This window comes from Colobus angolensis, unplaced genomic scaffold (assembly GCF_000951035.1).
Source record: "Colobus angolensis palliatus isolate OR3802 unplaced genomic scaffold, Cang.pa_1.0 Scaffold41, whole genome shotgun sequence".
In the NCBI taxonomy this organism is placed as follows: Eukaryota; Metazoa; Chordata; class Mammalia; order Primates; family Cercopithecidae; genus Colobus; species Colobus angolensis.
The window spans coordinates 15218994-15242989 of record NW_012117488.1 but is presented as its reverse complement, the minus strand read 5'-3'; the positions used below and the strand labels follow the sequence as shown (position 1 = coordinate 15242989).

General features: G+C 37.8%; 1 protein-coding gene across 1 annotated transcript in view; it reads right to left on the bottom strand.

The window, feature by feature from the left end:
- PARD3 (par-3 family cell polarity regulator) overlaps window positions 1-23996 on the bottom strand; it is a 722486-nt gene that overhangs the window by 402099 nt on the left and 296391 nt on the right. Inside the window, exon 3 of the mRNA XM_011956182.1 lies at window positions 16299-16479. Within this exon, the coding sequence (XP_011811572.1) occupies window positions 16299-16479 (181 nt within the window). The remainder of the gene's footprint in view (window positions 1-16298; window positions 16480-23996) is intronic.

Sequence of the window (23996 nt, the reverse complement as noted above, 5' to 3'; positions counted from 1 at the left end):
GCCCAGCCTCTCTCAGTGTCTGCGGGAGATTGGTCCCAGATGCCTGAGAACGCTCAAGTCCCGGATATAACATAGCGTTTTTATACTGTATGGTTTAGGGAACACTGACAAGAAAAAAAGTCTGTAGAAGTTCAGTACAGATGCAATTTTTTTCAAACATTTTCAATTCATGTTGGTTGAAGCCATGGATATAGAACACACAGGCACGGAGGGCTGACTACATACTTCTTGAATGCAAAGCATCAAACCCACGCTACACACACTCACACACCTTATGAGCTACAGAGGCCTGGAAGTAGCTACCAAATAAAGCAGAATGTAGGACACACAAAAAACTAGAAAAGGGTGCTATGCTTAAGAAAATTTTAATTCTCTAAAAAGATTAGCAAATGCCCAAGAATGCACTTTCTCACAATTGAAAGAAGAAAGTAAGTTGTAAAACAAAAATGGCCTTTAGGTCAGTGTGCATAAGAAGACTCATTAGAATCAATCTTCCATCATTTTTAAAGCATCTGTTCAAAACAGAATTATTGGAAACGTCTAAAATAGGCCAGGCACAGTGGCTCACACCTGTAATCCCAGCACTTTGGGAGGTCAAGGCAGGCAGATCACCTGGGGTCAGGAGTTTGAGACCGGCCTGGCCAACATGGCAAAACCTCATCTCTACAAAAATACAAAAATTAGCTGGGTGTGGTGGCTCATGCCTGTAATCCCAGCTACTCAGGAGGCTGAGGTGGGAGAACAGCTTGGACCTGGGATTGGAGGCTGCAATGAGCCAACATCACACCACTGCACTCCAATCTGTTATGTTCCAATAACAAAAGTTACATAAAATAACAAATTATAATAACATAAAATGAATACAGTAACATAACTTGTGTTGCAATAACTTAAAGCTTAAAAGTAAAACAAGTCATACAGAAGGGAGGAGGAGAGCTTGAACCAGAGAGTACCAGTGAAAGAATGAAACTTCCCAACATGCACAATATTCACAACCTGTACATAATTTTTCTCATCAAAATTTCACATCTATAGCACTAAAAAATTACTATAAAAATTACTTTTAATTGTGCAAAAGAGCTAAAAATAACCAATTTTGTTACCACAGATTTTTGCTTTTTATCAAGCAACCACAATTATGTAACGGCTAGAGTTTTATTTGTACAAATATTGCCCCATAGGGCTCACCTAAATAAAAAATGGTCTCAAAGAAATACACACTAATATAGTTTGGATACTTGCCCCCTGCCCAAATCTCATGTTGAACTGTAATCCCCAATGCTGGAGGTGGGGCCTGGTGGGTGGTGGCTGAATCCTGGGGACGGATCCTTCATGGTTTGGTGCTGTCTTCACAACAATGAGTTCTCAGGAGAGCCGATAATTTAAAAGTGTGTGTGTGGCACCTCCTCCGCCCGACTTGCTCTTGCTTTCATCACGTGATGTGCCTGCTCCCCCTTCAACTTTCACCATGATTGTAAGCTACCAGAGGCTTCCCTAGATGCCAAGCAGATGCCAGTGCCATCCTTCCTAGAAAGCCTGCAGAACGGTGAGTCAATGAAAGTTACCCCAGTCCCAGGTATTTCAGAATGGGCTAATACACTCACTAGATCATTACTGTTCACTACTTTCCTTCCCAAAATACTGAAATCAAAATGATCAGCCCATTAATAAATATCACTGGGTCAGATGCTCATTTCATATTATCGTGGAAGACAATGCATTTGTAAAGTGCATTATTTTCACACTACTATAAATATTTAAATGTATGTAAAATGTGGTAGGCAAAATAATGTCCCTCACCACTCACCCCTGCCAAAAAAAAAGATGTCCACATCTTAATCCCTAGAACCTGCCATGTTACCTTACATCACACATGTGATTAAGGTAAAGACTTGACATCAGGACATTACCCTAGTAGTATGGAATGAATGTTGTGTCCACCAAAACTCAGGAGTGGACATCCTAACCCCCAAGGTGATGGTATAGGATGTGGGGCCTTGTGGGAGGCTGTGTCCTCATGACTTGGATTAGTGCCCTTATTAAAATGACCCAATGGAGCTTGTTTGCTCCTCCCACCACATAAGGACATAGTGAGAAGTAAAGATCTATGAGAAGGCAAGCCTTCACTAGACACCAAAACTGCTGGCACCTTGATCTTGCACTCCCAGCCTGTAGGACATGAGAAATATGGTTTGGTTGTTTATAAGCCACCCAGTCTAAGGTATTCTGTTGAAGCAGCCTGAATGGACTAAGACAGTGGTCTCATTTGTAGCGATATAGACACACACACACACGCAGAACTACATATACCCTGCTTTCCAAAATTGGAGAAAATAAACTATGCCTTAGATTTGGCTAGGTATGGTGGTGACTACCTATAGTCCCAGCTACTGCAGAGGCTCAGAGAGAGGATTACTTGAGCATAGTCAACACAGCAGGAACCCATCTCAAAAAAAAAAAAAAAAAACAACAACTTTGATTAAACTAATTTCACACTTTTGAAGAAAAGAGAAGGACAGATCTTAGACAAGGGGGAAAGTGAAGAAGGCAGAGCTGGTGACTTCTCTTCTGGCAGAAGCACAGACGCAGGCCCATGCATATCCCTGCCCAGCTGGCTTTCCTCCCCCTCCTCATAAGCGATCCAACTGAACCATGGATCACAGACCCATACTGTGCAGTTTTGAGCGTCAGTGTCCTTGTTTCTGCCTCCCATTCCCAACTCCTTTATTCTGGTTATTAAAAAAAAAAAATTGGCTACTATCAAATATTAGTAGATACTCATGTACTACTTAGACAAACTGATCACCAGCTGGTTTTTCTTGTTCTAAGCCACAAATCGTTAGGCTATAACATCTCTGCCAAGCAATACAATATTCTTTTCCAATTCATTAACACAAATTCTGTATTTAAAATAAATACTTCTCAAGCTGTTTTAAATAACAAATTAACGAATGAATCGGCCATGGCTCAAAATGACATTTTAATTAAATGTGATGATAGGTTGAGTACCCGAGCAGCTCGCTGAAATGCCCTTTGCTTACACTTTTTCCATATTATGGCTGGGCGAGGCATGCCTAACTGATCTAACTGTAATTTCCCATCTTAAACATAGGATCTATCTTTTAAAAATAATTTATTTTTCTTAAATTACATGCTATTCCTATAGTCCTTCTATATATAACCTCACTAAATATCAGCTCTGTGTGTGCATACATATATATGTATTTGTACATACAGACATTACATACTGTTTAAAAAAATTACTACCAGAGTACTGCTAAAAAGACAAGAAAAAGAGGCTTTGTGTGATGTGGTAGAAACACAACTGCAGGACAGACAACAGGCTGCTGTGATGGCTATTACATATTTACCCGTTCCTCTGTGAGGAAGAGTGGGAAAGTGATTTATAGTGGCCGTTTAATCCCTAGAGTAGAAAACTTAGGGTGCAGAAAACTTTCTCCAGTTTTAGAGAGAACATAGATAGAAAGGCATTCTATGCTGGGAATACACAGTGTGCCAGTACACAAGAATAAACAGGTTGATGGTTTGGATTTATGAGAACGAGAGGGAGAAATAGTAGATGATGTCATAATGCTCCTTTTATGGAGCTATGAAAATCATTCATTTTATATATGGTTAACTGCTTTCAAATGCCAGAGAGAAAAGCAGTTAAAGCAGGGAGCAGTTCTGAGACAGAGAGATTTTATAAAAATGAGCTTTACTCTGGGAAAGCGTTATCATCAACCCATTCTTGAGCAAAACTATGCTCACTGCACTTCCACATTCACAAGCCATGCAGTGCACACACTGGAGTCCCCAGATTTTTTAAAGAGATGGGGTCTCACTCTGCCACCTAGGCTAGAATGCAGTAGTATGATCACAGTTCACTGCAGCCCGAACTCCTTGGTTCAAACAAGCCACTTGTCTCAGCCTCCTAAGTAGCTGAGACTACATGTGTGAGCCACCAGGTACAGCTATTTTTATTTTTTGCTCTTTTTGCAGAGACAGGATCTTACTATGCTGCCCATGCTGGTCTTGAACTCCTGGCCTCAAGTGGTCCTCCCACCTCTGCCTCCCAAAGTGCTGAGATTACGGACTGAGCGAATGTGCTCGGCCCCAAGATTATTTAAAAAAAAAATAATAATAGTATTTGCTGATATGTTGGCAATAAACTGACAAATGACAGTTTGTAAATTACTAATTTACCAATCAATATAAATAAATAAACACAAAATAACACCATGAATTAATAAACTGATTTAGACTTCTTTTTTTCCTTTAAAATGTAGCACAGAGAGAAACTACTAGTTGTCCGTTCCATGGAAAAGTTAGAGGTGAGAATCTCAGAGGTACACTTATCAGCACCTTGCTGGCTCATGCACAGCTTTCTCTTAGTCCTTCACTGGTTGGGGGTGACTCTGAAATTCTGAGATATGAGGCACCTCTCCAGCTTTGTAGAGGAGCCAGGCAGGAGCAAACAGCACTGGGGACACAAAGCCATTGCTGACACTAAAGGCAACGAACAAATAAATAAGCAAACATATTCTCAAGAAGTAAAGAAGAGATCTATATCAAGTGCAGCAAGAAGAGGGGAAAGGATTTTATCTGCCAGGCTTTCATGCTGACAAAATAATCCACAATATGGGTCTCTAAGTGACATGTACCAACAGAAAAAAGAACCCAAATACCTGGTTGGATTGAAAGATTAAAAAAAAAAAAAAAAAAAGAACTCTTGTTTATTGACCAGTGTACAGTCTAATCTTGGCAATTGAAACAAACTCTTTCATACCATTATTTTCTTCTTTTAACACACGTCTTATTATCATTTGGAAATGGGATTTCTTGCTTTGATTTAAATAGGCTTTCATATTCACAGCTACATTCCCATTACAAATTTTCGAGTGTAAGTAACTATTTCTGCTTCCGATAAACAGGTAACATAATTAGGCAAATAAGGCTTATTCCCATGCAAATGTAAGAATACCAGGCAAGACCTCAGAGTCAAGTCAAATATAATACTCAAGGGCAAAGAGAAGTGAAGAGGGAAGAATTGGGCAGCAGGGGAATCTTCTGTGTGGAAAAGAATGAATGAGTAAACCTGTCCTTCCCTAAGATTTCATCAGGTTTTGAATGATACAGAGAGCTTTGTGTACAGCGGGTGCAGTAGCACATGGTTTGGGTCTAATTTCAAAGGCAAATTCTGTGACTCACACTATCCTAATGGGTCACATGTCAAGGCTCTGTGGATATCCCACAGACAGCCCTGTGAACCCCCAACAGCCAAGCCTTTCCAGATGAAGGCCAGGCCAATGTCTACATCTGATGACATGGGGCAGAATACCTCTAAAAAATGGGGCCAGTGGACTGTGCCAGTTACTATTATAAAGTGTAAAATATTATATTACATACATGTGAAGATTTTTAATTTCAGGGCTTCACAGAGATGCAATTAAATATATGGGCCAAATATTTATCCCGCTTAAAGACAACTTAGAAATACTGATGTCAGGCTGCATATGGTGGCTCACGCTTATAATCCCAGCACTTTGGGAAGCTGAGGCAGGTGGATCCCTTGAGGTCAGGAGGTCGAAGCCAGCCTAGCCAACATCATGAAAGCCCATCACTACTAAAAATACAAAAATTACCAGGAATTCTGGCAGATTCCTGTAATCCCAGCTACTCGAGAGGTTGAGGCAGGAGAATCACTTGAACCCGGGAGGTGGAAGTTGCAGTGAGCCAAGATGGTACTACTGCACTCCAGCCTAGGCAACAGAGAGAGACTCCATCAAAAAGAAAGGAAAAGAAATACTGATGACATGACAGATAGGAACTGCAAAGATTCTTGGGACCCACCAAAGTCAGGTGTTTGGAAAAGCCACAGATTTTGAGGGATAATAAATGCTCATACATTTTCAACAATACCTCTGCTTGTCTTGAATTTGGAGACCTGAGCTTCAGTTATGCCATGAGTACAGAATGTTATCATTTTACATCGAGCCTCAATTTCCAAATGGTAAACATCAGGAAGGTGAAGTGGGAAGTTTCCTAAGGAGCTGTTATACCCAATAGATTCATGAAAATCTTTTCCACATGTCTCCTATACAATATATTGATGGCCTCAATGGGGAGAAACCATGCACATGTCTTAATTTTCATGCACCCAATGGGAGCAAAGAATTCCTGGGTAACGCAAGCAGATATAAATGGCATGATACACTGAAAAGAGTATAATGTTACCTAAGTCTGCTCCAATGTCAACTCCACAGATGAAATGTTTCAGTCCACCAAGGTGATCATTTTTATGTTATTAATGTGTTAGAAAACCTAATATTACTTATGTCGCTATGTATGGAAAATATATCTTGTTCATGTTTTATGGATGAAAAATGTCAACAAATTTAAAAAATAATTTTGCAACAAAAATCATTATATGTTAAAGGCCATTTAATTGGAAATCCGAAGGATAAAATACATTTCATTGTGATTGCAAATACTAGTGAAAAAGAAGATTTTATTTGTGGTATTTAAATATAGTTCTCTGAACACACAAGTTGGTTCACAGTGCACCTGCTGCTGTCTTATCTGCCACCACCTGATAGCCTGTCTCATCTGCCGAATTGCTCATTAGGTTGGGCAATTTTCACCTGCACCTCCAGTTTATATTTCAGCAGTGAATACACATCAGCCTGCTTTTACCATCTTCTGCAGTGAGCTTCCAACACTCCCATCGTAGCACGGTGTCCCTGATCTGCACCCCTCCAAACACATCTTGCATATACAACATTATTTTTAAATGCCAATGCAGCTCCCAGTTTTCTAACCAAAACTACAGAATGTGCAAAGTAAGCCCTGTATTAAAAATACTAAGATGACCAGTAATTTACTTAATTTTTTAATGCAAAAGAGAACACATAAACCATACAAACTTAATTTCTTAAATGCTCATTTTAGAGAGTATTTCCGAGTGGGGCGCAGGGGACAAGAGACCAGAAGATCCTCTTCCAATTGGCTCTGACCCCTCCAACCTTTGTTACAGGTCGGAAAAAAGAGTACTCCAAGTTATAAATAAACAACAGAGGTAATGTGGCAACGGGAACTAAGAGGTAGCTGAGAGTACCACTCAGTTCTCTGCCTGTGCCTGATTTTGCCGATCCCTGCCAATGAGCACTGTGACATTCAGATCTATTAAAAAAAAAAAAAAAAAAAAAGGAGATACTTTGCGGGCAAAAAGCACCAAAGATATAAAACAAAATGTCTGAAACCCCACAAAACAACTTCTGATGGAATACTGTTTTTCATTTTGCAGAAGTAAAATATTCACCACCAACCCTGCAATTAGCTAGAAAATTACAATAATTACAGCAATTTTGTATCCCATCTCCAATCCAATTAATAGATATATGACCTTGTCAACATGTAATAATCAGATTGCATCTACAACAAAACTGGATGGGTTTTATATGCTGAATAGAACTTGCACAGTAAGAAGGTAATTATTTGAAATACTGAGAATACCGTTTGTATGCCATGCTCCACTTCACAAGTTAAAAGGAAATACAATAGGAATATTATTTCTATTTCCAATATGTATTTAAATCAGATCCAGAAAATAGTACTCTGATACCAGCAAATGTTAGGAGGACAGATCTCCATACCAAAAGTCTTGGATATTCTAGAAAGACAAAATCAATCTGTATATTCTTGCTAAGAAAAAAAATTAAGAAATCAAGAAGTGGGAGGGGACACTAACTTAGGCACAAGCCTTCTATAATAATTACTGATATTTCTTTAAGGTCTAAATGTTAGGAAGATAGTAAAATCTTATCAGTTAATTAAATACCATCATTTCAGACAAATTTCCCAAGTAATGGATAAAAATTAACTAAAATTAATATAGCTTGTAAAAGGTTAAAAATGGCAAAAGACTTAGCAAAAAAAAGAAATGTAATAAATCAGATACTTTGTTTCCCTATATTTTTATAGCAATACTATTTCCAGAAATTTCACCATTCCTCGGGCTTACATCATTTTCAAAGGAAACTTCATTCTTCAGTCTAGATCTTCCAGAGGCGATATTTAAAAATTTGAATTGTGAGGTAAAAGGAATCCAGCCATGATATAAAACTGGGCTACCCTCAAATATCTGACTTCTACAAAAAATCCTTGGAAATTGAAGAAGAAAAAAAAATCATAGAGTGAAAAAGTCATACATAAAATATCACCAGTCTTGAACTCAATGATTTGCACCTGAACTGTGTGACCCTGAAAGCTTTAGATGTAAGTCTGATTTGTTAATACTGAAAATAAAGACAGTTAAATGTACATCACAGACCTGGTTCCAATTTGACTCTGCAAAAGTTCCACTCCATCTACCTAAGGGGCCAGTAGTGTCCCATTCCAGAATGCACGTCCTAGTTACTTGGGCTCAGTAACGCCTCAACCCCTTTATATATCCCCAGGAAGCAGATCTGCCCTCAGGAGACATGATTGTCTACACCATTCCACAACCATCCATTAGTCTGGTGCTTCTCCTGTGTCACGGGCTGCACGGGAACTGTGAACATTATCTCATTACTATACAACACCATCCTGAGGCAGGTACTCAGAGAGGCGACCAGTGTAATTACCTACTAACCTTGCCCAGTGTCCAAGATGGTGTGACTCTCTTTCCCGTACTCTTTCTGAAATGTAAACACTCTATATTACAAAAGAGTATCTGCATAACAAGCTCATGTTGAAAGCATAAAGTAGAATATACTCCCATAAAGTATAATATATACTCAAACTTATCAAAATCTGAGTGGGGGAAAAAACCCCAACAGTTACATAGAGTATCTAGTAACCAGTTTCCTTTAGAGCAGAACATGCATCTGCCTGGGAGTATGCAAAGACCTTCCAAGAGATACATTTTAAGGTATCCCATGTCAAGTTCTTCATGTTCAATATGCATCATTCCCTAAAAAGGTTCTATAAGCCTGAAAACAAGGGGGTCAAGGTGTAATGTGGTTTCTTCCCACCCAATTCTCCATGGTCAACAGCCCCAAAGCCAATACGTCCACGAGGCAGTGTCCAGGACCACAGTAAGTTTAGAAGCCCAGGAATGTTTTATTTTCCTTTAAAATCAAAAGAGAAAAACAAATTTTTAGAGTCAAAGAAAATGTTTTCACTTTTTTCTTATATCAGAAGAAAATGATTCTCTTAGGGACCATGAAAATCGATCCAATGTTGCACATAAATGCCTCTGGATAACAAACGCTTTTGCCACTCAACTAGTTTCTAGATCTCTGAACAAAAAAGAAGGATGAAGGATATCATAAGCCAGTTTTTAGCTCATTGATATATCTATAAAAATAATTTCTGACAAAGGATCACTAATTGGTGTTTAGCATTAACTTGGAGGGAGAAGAATTGAGTAATACTGATGTAACAGAACTCCACTTACTCCCTAATTTCTCACTCTCCTTCCAACGTAGGAATAACCAGAGAACGCCAAATATGAAATTCTAAACAATCACACCATATATGCCCCTCTTCTAGGTAGCCCACCTGCAGCTACCTCATGCCAGCAGTTTCCAGTCAGAGCACACCCAAGTCTTCCTATTTCTCCATGCAAAAGCATTCCCACTCCTCAGCCTGCCTGGGAGCCTCCGCCAAAGGCAAGCCACAATAGCTGCCCCCTTACTACAGCAAGCTCTGAATAAATAACCTTCACCTGTTCTCATTTGGATGGCCTTCACTTATTTCCACATTAAAAAGCAAAACATATTACATATTTGTATATGTGTGCTATTTTGATCAATTATATTCTAATAATAACAGTATTATATTTAAATTTTTAATGTATTTTGTTTGTGGCAAAGAAATAAGATGACCAATAAAAATATTCAAGCCTAAAAAAGATTAGGTTAAAATTCGGTGCTATATGGAATGGAGGAAAAAAAGTTCAAAGAGAAAAGTAATTAAATAAACCTTCAAACTACTAAGAAGTGCCTTGTGTTTCCTTTATTTAAAAAAAAAAAAAAAAAAGTACCTTTATTAAGGATAGTTTTGAACCAACATATAACAGTAGACAGAATGGTATACTGAATCTCTATGTAAGCCATCCCCTAGCCTGTACTATTCTGAAGCAAATTCTAGAGATATTATTTTAATCATAAATAATTCATTACATGCTACTAAAAGGTAAAGGTTCTTTTAAAAATAATTTCAATAACGTTATTGCATCTAAATAATTCCTTACTATTAAATGCCCAATTTGTGTTTTATTCATCAGCATACATATGTCATTCTTTCTATTAAGCTTCATTTAAATCAGGATTTAAATAAGATCCAGACATTATGATTGGATGTTACATCTCTTAAAAGTTTCTATTAACTTATAAATTCCCTCTCCATCTCTTTCTGCCCGTGCAGTTGATTTTATTGAAGAACGTGGTCCATTTGTCTTACAGTTTCCCACCATCTTGACTAGGCTGATTGCACCCCTATCGTGTTCACATGCTTCTCAGGGTTCTGTATTTCCTGTAAATAGGCACTTGGATTTAGATGTATGATCAGATTCATGATTAATTTCTTTTGTCAAGACTACCTCATAGGAGGTGTTGTGTTTTTTTCATCAGAAGGCATACAAGGCTTGGTTGTCTCTCCTTATTATTTTTTAATGGTGACTGTCTTAGTTCATTTTGTCCTGCTCTAACAGGGTACCTGACACTGGTAATTTATAAAGAACAGCAATGTACTCTCTCACAGTTCTGGAGCCCAGGAAGCGCAAGATCAAGGGGCTGGCATCTGGAGAGGACCTTCTTACTGCATCCTCACATGTAGGAAGGTAGAAGGGAAAGAGAATGAATGCAGCGTCCTCACATGACAAAGCAACAGAGTAACCCTAATACTTCAAGCTCTTTTTATACTAAGTTATTTTCATGCTAAACTCTTTTTATACTAAGAAGTAATTTTTAATACATATATACAAAGTGATTTCCTCTTCATCTACTATTTGGTTATACAGTGATACCAATCACATGAAGGACATGCGGAATAGATCATTTCTTTTTTTCTTTGTGACAGAGTCTCCCTCTGTCACTCAGTCTGGTGTGCAGTGGACAATCACAGCTCACTGTAGCCTTGATCTCCCAGGCTCAAGAAATCCTCTTGCCTCAGCCTCCCGAGCCACAGCGAGTGCAGTCACACACCACCATGGTCACCTAATATTTTGATTTTTAATACAGATGAGGTCCTTTATAAATTACCAGCCCGGGCTGTTAATTTTATCTTTCTTTGAACAGTTTTCCAAATCATAAGCAACTTTATGACCTGAACACTTCCCATTAGGCTACACCTCCCAACACTGTTGTACTAGGGATTACATTTCCAACATGTAAATTTGGGGGGACACATCAAGACCCTAGCAATGATCAGTACCTAGATCCATTATTTCATCAGAAGTTGCAGAATAGCAATATTCCAATGCTATCATTATGTCTTCATTTATTAGCTGAAATACTTACATAAAAAGCAAGTATTTGAATATCCAGTGAAACCGCACTATATTGCTGCTCTCCTTTATAAGGTTTCCAAATAATAAGATGGTTCACTAGTAGCTTTCTCCTTGCTTGTTGGTTTCATTATCATTATACATTCATGCATGTATTGCTGTTGCTATCTTTATTGAGGCTCCCACTGTCCCGTCTTTGGCCAGGAGGAGCATCGTGTCGCCTCCTAGGCCCTCTGGCCCACCCAAGTAATCTTTGCAAACTGCTCTATTTTCTGATATGACAGGATGATTCCATACATTTCCTGTACAGACTCGCATTCAGGCATTTCTCTAAGAAGCTCTGATCCCCTCAAATGAAAAAATGCTATTTCCAGAGTATAGTCTGGATTGAGAAATGCTGAGTTACTGGGTTGGTCATTGATGCTAGACCTTTTCTGTGAATATACACAGGAGTTTTTCTTCTCTCTTCCTTTTTTAAAAATTAAAACACATCAGGAATTAATTATGACATGTCTAAACTGAGGACTATCCAATTTTTGTTCATTCTCCTTTAACTTATATCTGTACACTTTTTCTTCTATATTAAGAATACTGGGTACTCAATGACACCAGGAATGACAGAATTAGAATATTATAATTTCCCATCTCTTTCATCCTGTAATACCCACCCAAAACTCTAAGATTAACAATACCAACAACAAACAGTTTCAGGGTCCTTGTCGTTTTTTCCTTAGGATACATCTCCCTTTGTTTGTACAAATTGCTTAAAGTTAATTGAAATAGTTACTCTTGTTATGTTTAGGCTACCGACTAAAAATATATTTAAGGTCAGATATTTCATATTCATTTTTTGTTTTTAAAATTGAAATTTATTAAATGTATGAATATTAATATTCATTTGAAATGTTTACTGTAAAAATTAAAAATTGATCATTTTATAATTATGTAAAAGATGATACAGTTCCAACCTCAAATATACAGAAGGAAGGAAGTAGTAGGCATCTGGTTTCTATTTTACTTTCTCCATCCTATGCTCTCCCTTCTCCATAGGTAGGTATGTAGGTAGGTATGTAGGCAGGTAGGTTTGGAGCCAGAGTCTCATTCTGTCGTCCAGGCTGGAATGCAAGGGTATGATCTCGGCTCATTGCAACCTCCACCTCCCGGGTTCAAGAGATTCTCCATGTCTCAGCCTCCCGAATAGCTGGGACTACAGGCGTGTGCCACCATGCCCAGGTAATTTTTTTGTATTTTTAGTGGAGACGGGGTTTCACCATGTTGGCCAGGCTGGTCTCAAACTCCTGACGTCATGATTCGCCTGCCTTGGCATCCCAAAGTGCTAGGATTACAGGCGTGAGCCACCACGCCCAGCCTGGATTATCTTACTTAACTTTCTCTTTTCCTACATTTTTATTAACTAGTAATCACATGTTTACTAGTTTAAGGGTGTTATTCAGGATATTGTTCAATATACTGAATCAATAAAATATTTCTCAAGTTTTAAGTTAACTGCTATTTTGACTACACAAACAATGATGTAAATTTAATTCAGGATTTCTAACCGTGGCACTACTGACATCTGGGCTGCAGAGTTCTCTGATGTGGGACTGTCCTGTGCTTGTAAGGTGTGTACTAGTGTCCTTGACCTCTACTCAATGCCCAACTCCACCAGTTGTCACAACCAAAAATATCACCAGACACTGACAAATGTTCCTTGGAGAAAAAACACTCCTGTGGTTAAGGAACAATGATTTAACTAAATCAGTGATCTCTCTGTATTTTCTACAAAAAAAGCTCAAGGCTAAATTAAAGGCAGCTTCTAGGGAAACATAAAAAGACCTCAAGATGAGAATTCTACCTATGAAAACCATCTAGGCTTTATCTTAATACCCAAACTTCATATCCATTTTTCTATGGAAAAAAAATACATACTCTATATATTTTTCTCAATTTCCACCAACTCTTTATGGAACAAAGGAGATGAGTGAATTCATTCATTGGAAAACAGGAAAGTGACCACTCCTTCTTTAAGGCAAAAATTAGAAATTTATTTATCTAAAAGCCTTTATCAGTCATGTCCCCAATTAGTGTCGATTATCCTTCAGTTAAGCAAATCTCTACATATTGTTGGCTTCTTTCTTTTCATATCTGTAAACAGTTAGACTACTAACTATTTACTACTAACTACAGCTCCTTGATAGCAAGCGCTAGGCCTTATTAACTCAACCCTGGACTCACCACCTAGCACAAAGCATGGTCAGTACAGACAAACTCATGTTCTATGTCTGAATGAATGTCATTAACACAGTATGAAAAATCACCTTGACAGGTGACTCATGTGCGATGCATTACGTTCACACAGTTATGGACCTGTGTATAGTAGATGTTTAACCCAATGCCTGCCAAGACCTGAAAATCTAAACCTTAGCATACCAAAATGAGAACAAGAAAATAAGATTTGCATATTCTCCCACTGGTGGCTGCAAGACAACACATACGTTTCAAATGTAACTTCTTTTTCTCAATAAAAACAAGATAAAAAGAGATATTTGTTTAAATGGTTTAAAACACCATTTAAATTTTAACACATAATGCCAGTCAACTGTGGACGGTTATGTGTTAGAAATTTTGTTGAGCCCAGGGCAGTCAAAAGGTAAAAATTGATGGAAAGTATGTCAATCGACTTCATAAATCAACATAAAGGAATTAACTTTTCTAATATTTTTATGATGCAGCTATAGTAAAGCTACATATTGCTTTAGAAAAGATACAAGTACAACAATAACACAACAGAAAGTTCTGTATTTAAGTACATACATTACAGTGTTATTACTCAAATAAAGACACTATTTTCCAAACTTCTGGTATCTGAAGACCTGAAGTACTATTTAATTAAAATTTTCCATGAGTCAAATTTAGGCAGTCAATATTGTATACACAGGATCATTCCAAGCAGATATCCACTAAGTCGTAGATTTAATGAGCTAGTAAAAAAAATCAACCAGGGTAACTAGTGTACCACCTACACATCATTTTGTATACCCTTTACGGTACATGCCTCACCTTTTGAAAAACACTGCCCAAAGCAAATCCAATATAAGACTTTTTAAACAGTGTATCCTAGTAAACAAAATTATTTTCACAAAATTAGTTTCTTGCATATGTGCATAAATAAACCTAAATCTCTTGCATATAAAAAATATTCAACTAAAACAACTTATAGGTTCTCTTCCACCCCAAGCATCCTTGGAAACATGTCATTGTATCTGAGCCCGATCTTGTCTGGATGATAGAAAGCAACTGTAGTAAGTGGATAGCACTGGTCTGCAGCTGCACACAATCCTCTAGAGCATCACTTACATAACCCATCTTGAACTATACCTTCTAAATTCTCTACACCTCTGTATGGCACACTTGTCCTGTGGGTTCTGATGGGCTAACAGACCTCTAACTGTTAAACTGCTCTTCTTTCCTTGTTCTCTTTATATATATATTCAAGGGACAACAGAAGCAGAAGTAGTTTGTAAACATCTAGAAGCAAATTGCCAAATTACTACAGATTGCTATCAATGCAAAAAACGGGAATTAGGATGCACTTTTAGAAGAATAAATTATACATTCTAAATATTATCTACCAATATTCTATATCCTAAATATATATATAATTAACATATATTATTACCCATTTATTTATAAAGATCTACTGAAGACTACCAATCACTAAATACACATAAGACCCAAATTTTCTACCTGAAAAAAAGAGAATTGTTTCCAAATAGATGTACCTAAAAAATAAATAATCCTTTTATTTCCCTTCACTCTGTTGCTCAGGCTGGAGTGCAATGGCACAATCTCAGTTCACTGCAACCTCCACCTCCATCCTCCAATCGTTCAAGCAATTCTCTTGTTTCAGCCTCCCAAGTAGCTGGGATTACAGGCATCTGCCACCACGCCTGGCTAATTTTTGTATTTTTAGTAGAAACGGGGTTTCACCATGTTGGCCAGGCTGGTCTCAAACTCGTGACCTCAGGTGATCCGCCCACCTCGGCCTCCCAAAGTGCTGGGATTATAGGCATAAGCCACCCCCAGACAAAAAATCTTTTAAGCTTATACATTTATTGAAAGTGATCTTCTAACTCTTAATAACTGCTCAATTACAAGATTATACAACTAAAAACACTAAATACTTGTAGCAAAAATACCTGACTTTTATGAGTACCTTCCAAGAATGGTTAACAGAACTCTTTAGGCAAGTATCCTAGATCTGGAATACTAAGGGTCCTAGGATTCCTCATATAGGACTCACTATGTCCATATTCACCTTCCCTAAAGAGGTATTCTGCCCACCCAAATCCCTGAAGATAACTTTGACAGGGAGGTCTCTTCTTCTGCAGCTCTTCAGATAAAGTTCAAATAATATAAATGATGGTTGTAACAGAGTTGACTATAATGAATGATGCCATGTTTTGTTTCAATGCAAAGCTCTTTGGTCATTTCTACTTGTTCTAGCATTCAGATAAATATATGGAAAGGAAAATCCAAATAATTTAACTTGAACTATTGTCCTTATTTACAGTTAGTGAGTCACGGAAAGTCTACTAGTCGAAAGTAAAGTAAGCCTAATCTATTACAATGTAAAGAACTGCCTACTTCTCGTGCAAACGACATTTGCCTGGGTCCTAAACTTAATTTTTGAAAAAAAAAAAAAAACAGATAATTCCATTTACAGGGGCATGGATGAATAACAAAAGTTGGTATTCCTGTAAATTAAGACGAAATGTGAAGAGAAGAAAGAGCTTTCACTTACTTGCTCGAAGGACTGAAGGTGTGACCTCAATTTCACTTGTTGCTTGGTAAGGATGAAAGGCTGAGACACTGTTGGTGCCAAGCTCACTACCAAATATCTCTGGGCTCTGGGTACCCGTTGAACTGGCACTGGTGCCATCACCTCCATGATGTGGATCCTGCTCATCAAACACCGCTACCAGCTAGAAATGAAAGGTAAATGTGCACTTAAAAATAAAGGCACTTAATTTACTACCAAAATTTTGTACTATTTTGACGTAATTCTATAGTGCAAAACTACTGATATAAATGACCCTAGAATGGTAAGTTTCAGGAAGAAAAATCTCAAAGAAACAGTCTTTCCCTAAATTTTGATGCTTTACTTGTATAATTCTAAGTCGTACATTTCATATTCAAAAGTCTATGGGTAAAAAATAATAAAATTCTTTGCTATCACAGCATGCTAAGTCAGGGACAGATATAAATCTTCTTTAAAATATAGGATATATACTTAAATGGAAAAGAAAAATGCAAAAGAGTGTGTGTATATATATGAGTATACATATATATCTGTGTGTGTGTGTGTATACACACATGGTATGAACTACTATTCACATAAAAAGGGGATATTAAAAACTAAACATGTATCTTCTTATTTGTGCATAAGATACATGCTAAAGACAAACTGTCATACAAATATTTATTCTAGTTAGTAAATTTGTTTCTCTTTAGCAGTTCTCACTCTACTACACACACACACACACACACACACACACCAAGAATGAACAAAAGAGTGCAAATATTTTTGATAATGAAAGCAGATGTTTTCACAGAAACAGAAGTTACAGAGAAGAAAAAGCTAGAATAAACTGGTGTTCAGAATGGAATCCAGGACATCAGTATGAGCTCAGTTTTTGTTTGTTTTGTTTTGAGATGGAGACTCGCTGAGACACCCAGGCTGGAATGCAACCACATGATTTTGGCTCACTGCAACCGCCACTTCCTGGGTTCAAGTGATTCTTCTGCCTCAGCCTCCCAAGTAGCTGGGATTACAGGCGTATGCCACCACACCCAGGCAATTTTTGTATTTTTGGTAGAGACAGGGTTTCAACATATTGGCCAGGCCAGTCTCGAACTTCTGACCTCAAGTGATCTGCCCGCCTCAGCCTCCCAAAGTGCTGGGATTACAGGCATGAGCCACTGCTCCCGGCCAAATTCACAGTTTTTGTAAGTACATAGTTAGGTAAATACACAGACAAATGGGTAAGTATACCAACAACTGTTAATGCATGTCTGAGTATACAGAGTTCGCAGCTCTGTCCACACAGAGATCCTAGAAACAGAGGTATCCCCAGTGTCACTGAGCATACCTAGTAACCCGATCATGGTTTCTAATACCATTCTCCGGTTAATGAACAAGGGCTCCTTGACAAACGGTTGATTTCAGGGCTGTGGTCAGGGAAACACATGGTAAGCAAGGAATACCTTGTGATGTCAAAAAGTAAGGGGTACTCAAAAATGATGAAGGCACAGCAAAGGGAAGCAGGTGTCAACCTGAAGGGGCTCCCAATGGACAAAGCTAAGACAACTTACAAACTAAAGAAATCATACTGGCATTGGATCATTATCCAAAGAATAAACTAAAATCCATGTGTCCATAATATAAATAACTGAACAAATAAACGGTAGAGAATAAACAGCTGTTCTCTGCTATAGCATTCCAAATAATACATAGAAGGAATGATGACAACAGAAATCATCATTAGGCAACCTCCACAGTAAAAACTGTTCAGGTAAAATCTACTAATGGATGCTAACATTAATGAGTGTGAATATGATGATAAATGGCTCAGAATGTCTCCCCAGAAGAGTCATTTTGACTAAAAAGCAAAACAGCAATATCGTTGAAGTGGAGAAACTTGGCAGCCACTGCTGTACCCACGTTAACTTCATAGTAAGATGTAGCAATATCACGTACCATCTGATAAAATGCACTGGGAAGTATATAACATTATTATTGTGGTATTCTTGCCAAAAATGTATAACTTCCTTCTTATCGTGAGGAAACATCAGACAAACCCAAATTGAGGGATATTCTGAAACACAAATAAGGCTCTCCGAAAGTATCAAGGGTCATGAAAGTAAAAGAAAGAATGAGGACAATAAGGAAATTGTGCAAACCGGAGGAGTCCGAGGAAGAATAAGAACTACATGCAGTGGGAGGATAGAAAAAGCGCATTAGTGAAAAAATAGGCACAATTCTAATGAGCTCTGATTAGTTGACAGTACTGACTCAGTGTGAGTTTCTTACTTTTGATAATTGTTCTATGATTATGTAAAATGTTAACATTAGGGATAGATGAAGCGTATATGGAAATACTCTTTCCATAAAACCAACTTTTCTGAAGTATAAAATTATTCCAAATTAAAAGTTTTAAATGTTATATTTTAAAAAGCTATAAAAATAAAAAAATAACTCTGTGTCTTCTTATAACTAATACAGTTCTTAGGATGCTAATATACTTCTTCTTATAAGTCCCAAAGAGTAGGGAGGCACCGTGGCTCATGTCTGTAATCCCAGCACTTTGGGAGGCTGAGGCAGGTGGATCACTTGAGGTCAGGAGTTCAAGACCAGCCTGGCCAACATGATGAAATCCAGTCTCTACCAAAAACATAAAAAATTAGCCAGGTGTGGTGGCACGCATCTGTAATCCCAGCTACTCAGGAGACTGAGGCAGGAGAACTGCTTGAACCCAGAAGGCGGAGGTTGCAGTGAGCCAAGATCCTGCCACTGTACTCCAGCCTGGGAAACAGAGCAAGATTCCATCTCAAAAAAATAAATAAAATAGAAAACATACCCCAAAGAGTAAAAAACTTCTAAGGATCCACAATGGCTGTCACCTTGGAGATTCACCCTTCAATCCCACACCTAGCAACTCAGCTTAGCCTTCCAAGAAAAGAACCATGACTGGAACCAAAACAAACCCCTCCCCTGCCTCCAATTCAAGCTTTTTCAAGGCCAATACTTGTCTCAGGTAAAAAACAGAAATGTGAATATACAGAATATGAGTAGGACTCATAATTACAGTCCTCCTTTTATAAATGGCTTTGTCATTTTGAACAAATGCTATTTCCATGAACAATATATCATCGATCCATTTATGATACAACGAAGAAAACCATTGTACAGTCACAAAGACAGACAGGAAGCTCAGAAACCTGCTGACGTATAGATAGAATCAGCTGATTAAACAATCTGGAAGAACCATACCAGGGTTCATACCGTACCAGGGTAACTGGTATGAAGAAATCACAGTAGGATGAATAACTGGGCTATTCAACCTTATAATGAACAACATAAATGGGAAAAGAAGTCCTTAATATTTACAAAAAAATGGAAAAGTATGCATATGTATACACCAAATTATCCATATATAGTAAAATCAGTTTGTTTATCTGACAGTGACTGGCAAGTGTTTGCCTGTATTAGAGACACAGACATGCCACTAGATTAGGGGTCAATTGGCAAACTTTTCCTGAAAAGAATAAGACAGTAAATATTTTTGGAGCTGTGGTCCATACTGTCTCTTTCTTTTTTTTTTTCTTTTTTTTTTTTTTTTTGTCTTTCTCTGTCACCTAGGTTTGGGTGCATGGCTGCAAGCTCCGCCTCCCTGGTTTGCGCCATTCTCCTGCCTCAGCCTCCCGAGTAGCTGGGACTACAGGCGCCCGCTACCGCGCCCGGCTAGTTTTTTGTATTTTTTAGTAGAGACGGGGTTTCACCATGTTCCAGGATGGTCTCGATCTCCTGACCTCGTGATCCGCCCGTCTCGGCCTCCCAAAGTGCTGGGATTACAGGCTTGAGCCACCGCGCCCGGCCATACTGTCTCTTTCATAACAACTCTACTCACCAATTATAGTATGAAAGAGTACCAGCAGACAATGCAAAAACAAATGACTGTGACTACATTTAAATAAAACTTTATTTATAAAATAAACAGGCCAAATTCGGCCCATGGTCCCTAGTTTGACAACCCAGTCCAAGTATAATGCCCATCTTTCTAGTAACATGCAATTTTAGTTTCAGTTTGAACAATAAAACTAAAAGTCAAGGTACCTTTGTAGCCCCCAAAAAGTAAAAACACTCATTTCAAGCTCTGCATGAGGATTTTGGATTGCTACACTTGATTTTAATATCATCATACTTTTCATAAGGTGTGTGGCTTAATATGCATTTTCAAGATATTAAGTTTTGACATTTTGGTGCTTAATTGGAAGCAAATGAAATTCATGTTTTGTTATTAACTTTTCACAATGATGTGTTCTCTCAAGAATTGAGTCCTTTCTGCAAACTAAAAATGGAGACTGAAAATTACAAAGAACAAGTCTTTAAATGCCACACATAATGGAAGAGCTTATACATATATATTAGTTTCAATAATTATCTCCAGCATTTTTAGAAAACATTATAGAATCACAGTTGGTGCCAATAACATACAATTCTACAGCTTTCTTTTAAACCAAAATTTAAGTGCCAGGTCCCAATATGAAATAATTTTGTGTTAAATTGAGAAAGATACATAATTTTAGAAAATCTACTCTAAAAGAATATATATAGTAACACAGCGCAAAAAAAAAAAAAAACCTATCGCAGGGGAACCTTCACAAAAAAACACTGCATATTAAAAATCTCTATCACGCCCTTCAAAAAGTAAAGGAAAAGTCTTTTAAATTTGTGAAATGTTACTCAAATTCTAATTTAACAGATGGAATCTTCACTGCTGTCCACAAAGTAGATCATTTTGAAAGTTTATTTTTTCCTTGCAATGATTATTAATCTCTCTTCTGTTCCATTCATCTATCAAGTCTCTATGAGAAAAGACAGGCAGAATTTGGATAACACCTACAATAGCCCAAGCATAAAAAAACTCTAAACATTGTCACCCACTTTCCCCTACCTCAGGACAAGTCACTTTAACTATGAAACATCAGAAACCCCCAATAGAAAACCTGTTATAGAAACATCACACAGAAATGCTTATAAAACCCTTGGATCTAGGGAATCCCTTTAATAGGTAAAATTAAGGCATGAAAGCCCACAACTGCATGTAGCAAAGTGGCTAACAGCAATAGAGAATCAGAGAAAGCTACATTCAAAGTCAGCTCTGACCTTATTTTTGGGGTAGCTGTCAGTAAATCCAGTGGCCTCTCTAACATCTCCAAACCTTACTCTCATTTGGAAAAGAGAATGGTAGTTGTGGGTAGACAGAATAATGGTCTCCCCAAAGTTATCCACACCCAAACTCCTGGAACCAGTGAATGTTACCTTCTATGGCAAAAGGGACTTTGCAGAACAATGGAGTTTAAGAATCTTAAAATGGAAAGGTTATCCTTCATTATCCAGGTAGAGCCCCATCTAATTATATAAGTCTGGAAAAATAGAGAGCCAGGCCTGGCTGTGGCCAGAGAGAGACGTGATGATGGCCAGAGAAATACTACACTGCCCACCTTGAAGATGAACAAAGGGAGTCATGAGCCAAGGAATGTGAGCAGCATTTAGGAGACAAGGACAGGGATTCTCCCCTAGAGAAAGGAGCATGGTTAACACGTTAATATTATGGCATTCTGACCTGTCAGCCTTTTACCAACCAGAACTGCCAGGTAATGAATTTGCACTGTTTTCAGCCACTTATTCCTGCTCTGCCAGATGTGAGACAAATAGAGAGATAAGGTATACAACTCTCAGAACACAATATGCACGTTTACTATGAGCTTTTATTAAATTATGTTGTGATGGTAGATAAATACGTTCTAGTTTTGTGAATATGAGAATCAATTTCAAGAGTAAAGAAGACTGATACAAAGCTCAATCGCTGTGTCTTGGATCTACACAGGAATAGTAAGGGAAAAAAGAACAAGGAAAGAAGACAACATGCTAGAAAATGCATGTTCAACATAGATATGGCCACAAAATGAAGAGCTTCCACAGACAGTCTACATCCTCCTCTAGAGGGCCCCACAGAAATTCAAAGACGTTTTTATTATTTCACTTAACAGGAAGCATGGCTGAGGCTCAGAGAGATGGATCTGACTACCATATAAATAAATACAGAATAAATTTGAGACAGGAAATCAAGTCAAAGATCCTATTTTGTCCAAATCTTCCTGCTCTGGAGCATCTAACATGTTCACAGCACAGGCAGCCTACAAACTAAGATCATCTGAAGGCCTCTGAATAGGATTCTGTTCATTTTTGATTAACCAAAGGTAATAACCTGCCTTTATCAAATTAATGCAATTTTGATGACACCACTTAAATTTTTTCTGAATGTATCTGAGGGTAACAAAGATCATCACAGACAATTCCATGCTGCTGATGCCATCATTCAGTCTTAAACAGAGGGCTTAAAAGGATCAGAACTTGCAGGTTCTACCCTCATACAGGAAAATGAAAGCTGATTTAAGCCAAGACTAAGTGAAATCTCAAAGACCTCTAGGTTCAAACTCCACACACCCTGAGAAGCCGTTTTATTGTGACACCCTGTGAGCAATCTCTCACTTTCCATTGCTTTCTTCATGTATAAGCTAAACATACCCAGGGGAAGTCAATTATGATGGGTGTCATTGGATACTCAATGTCAATATACAGAATTGTTTCACTATGAAATAAAGACTTTTAATTCTTTTAAAAAGGCATCATATTTTGGCCCTGGATAAAGCACAAAACATGTTGGAGAATACTAGAAACAAGAATAAACCTGAAGATGCCTCCATGACCCTCTCTTCACCCAAGAAACATGAGCAGCCTCCATGAGTCAAGTCGGATCCAGAGGCTTAATTGACAAGAAGCACAACACAGAAAGTGTGTGTATGAGAGACGGTCATGGGCAGATGTCATGGGCAGATGTGCCTATAAAGAAGAAACGTGATAGAAGAAAACAGAAAGAAAATTCAGCAGACATGGGAGAACTAGAGCACAATGCAATACATTTCAAAAAATTAAAAATAAAACTAAAGGAGTTGGAGATACACACATTTTTTAAGTTTGAAGTGAGGCTGTTCCATGATGTATAATTCTAAACTATGACTAATTCAAAAATCACTTTTCCTGTCCATAGTTTATTAAATTATAGATTTCTATAATTAGGATCATACCTACCAATACATTTAAATTCTTCTGTCCTTTCACTCAAGGATGTCCAAAAAAATTATACATTAGATCAAGTATTTGAGCTTCTGAATTCCCCTTTATCTATCGCTTCTTTTTTTTTTTAAGATTTCATTTACACTTGTCTCCCATAAAGCACACTTGATAACCTGTGACACTTACATAAAAGAAAAACTAACCAAACACTAACGTGCTTGTGTAGATTATCATAGTATATTATCCAACATAAGAAGGGAGCTAAATGAGATCAATCTTTAATAGAGCCATTTCCGATAAAATATCATGCAGGAGAGGGCAGGACATTCCCGCTGCCTCCTGAACAAGTCAGGAGGCCACCACCATCATAAGCTTCTATCTGTCAATCACCAAAGGGAGACCTGTCCCACAAGAGCTAATGCCATCCTTTGAGAAGAAAGTATTTCTTGAACACTCATGCCTAATAGAGATATTCCACTCCAACTGGAAACCACAGAGCAAGATATTCACCTATGATACTCCCTAGCCCTGATGCTTACATTTCGGAGCTGCAATTTAATTCTGTTGTCCCTCAGGGTG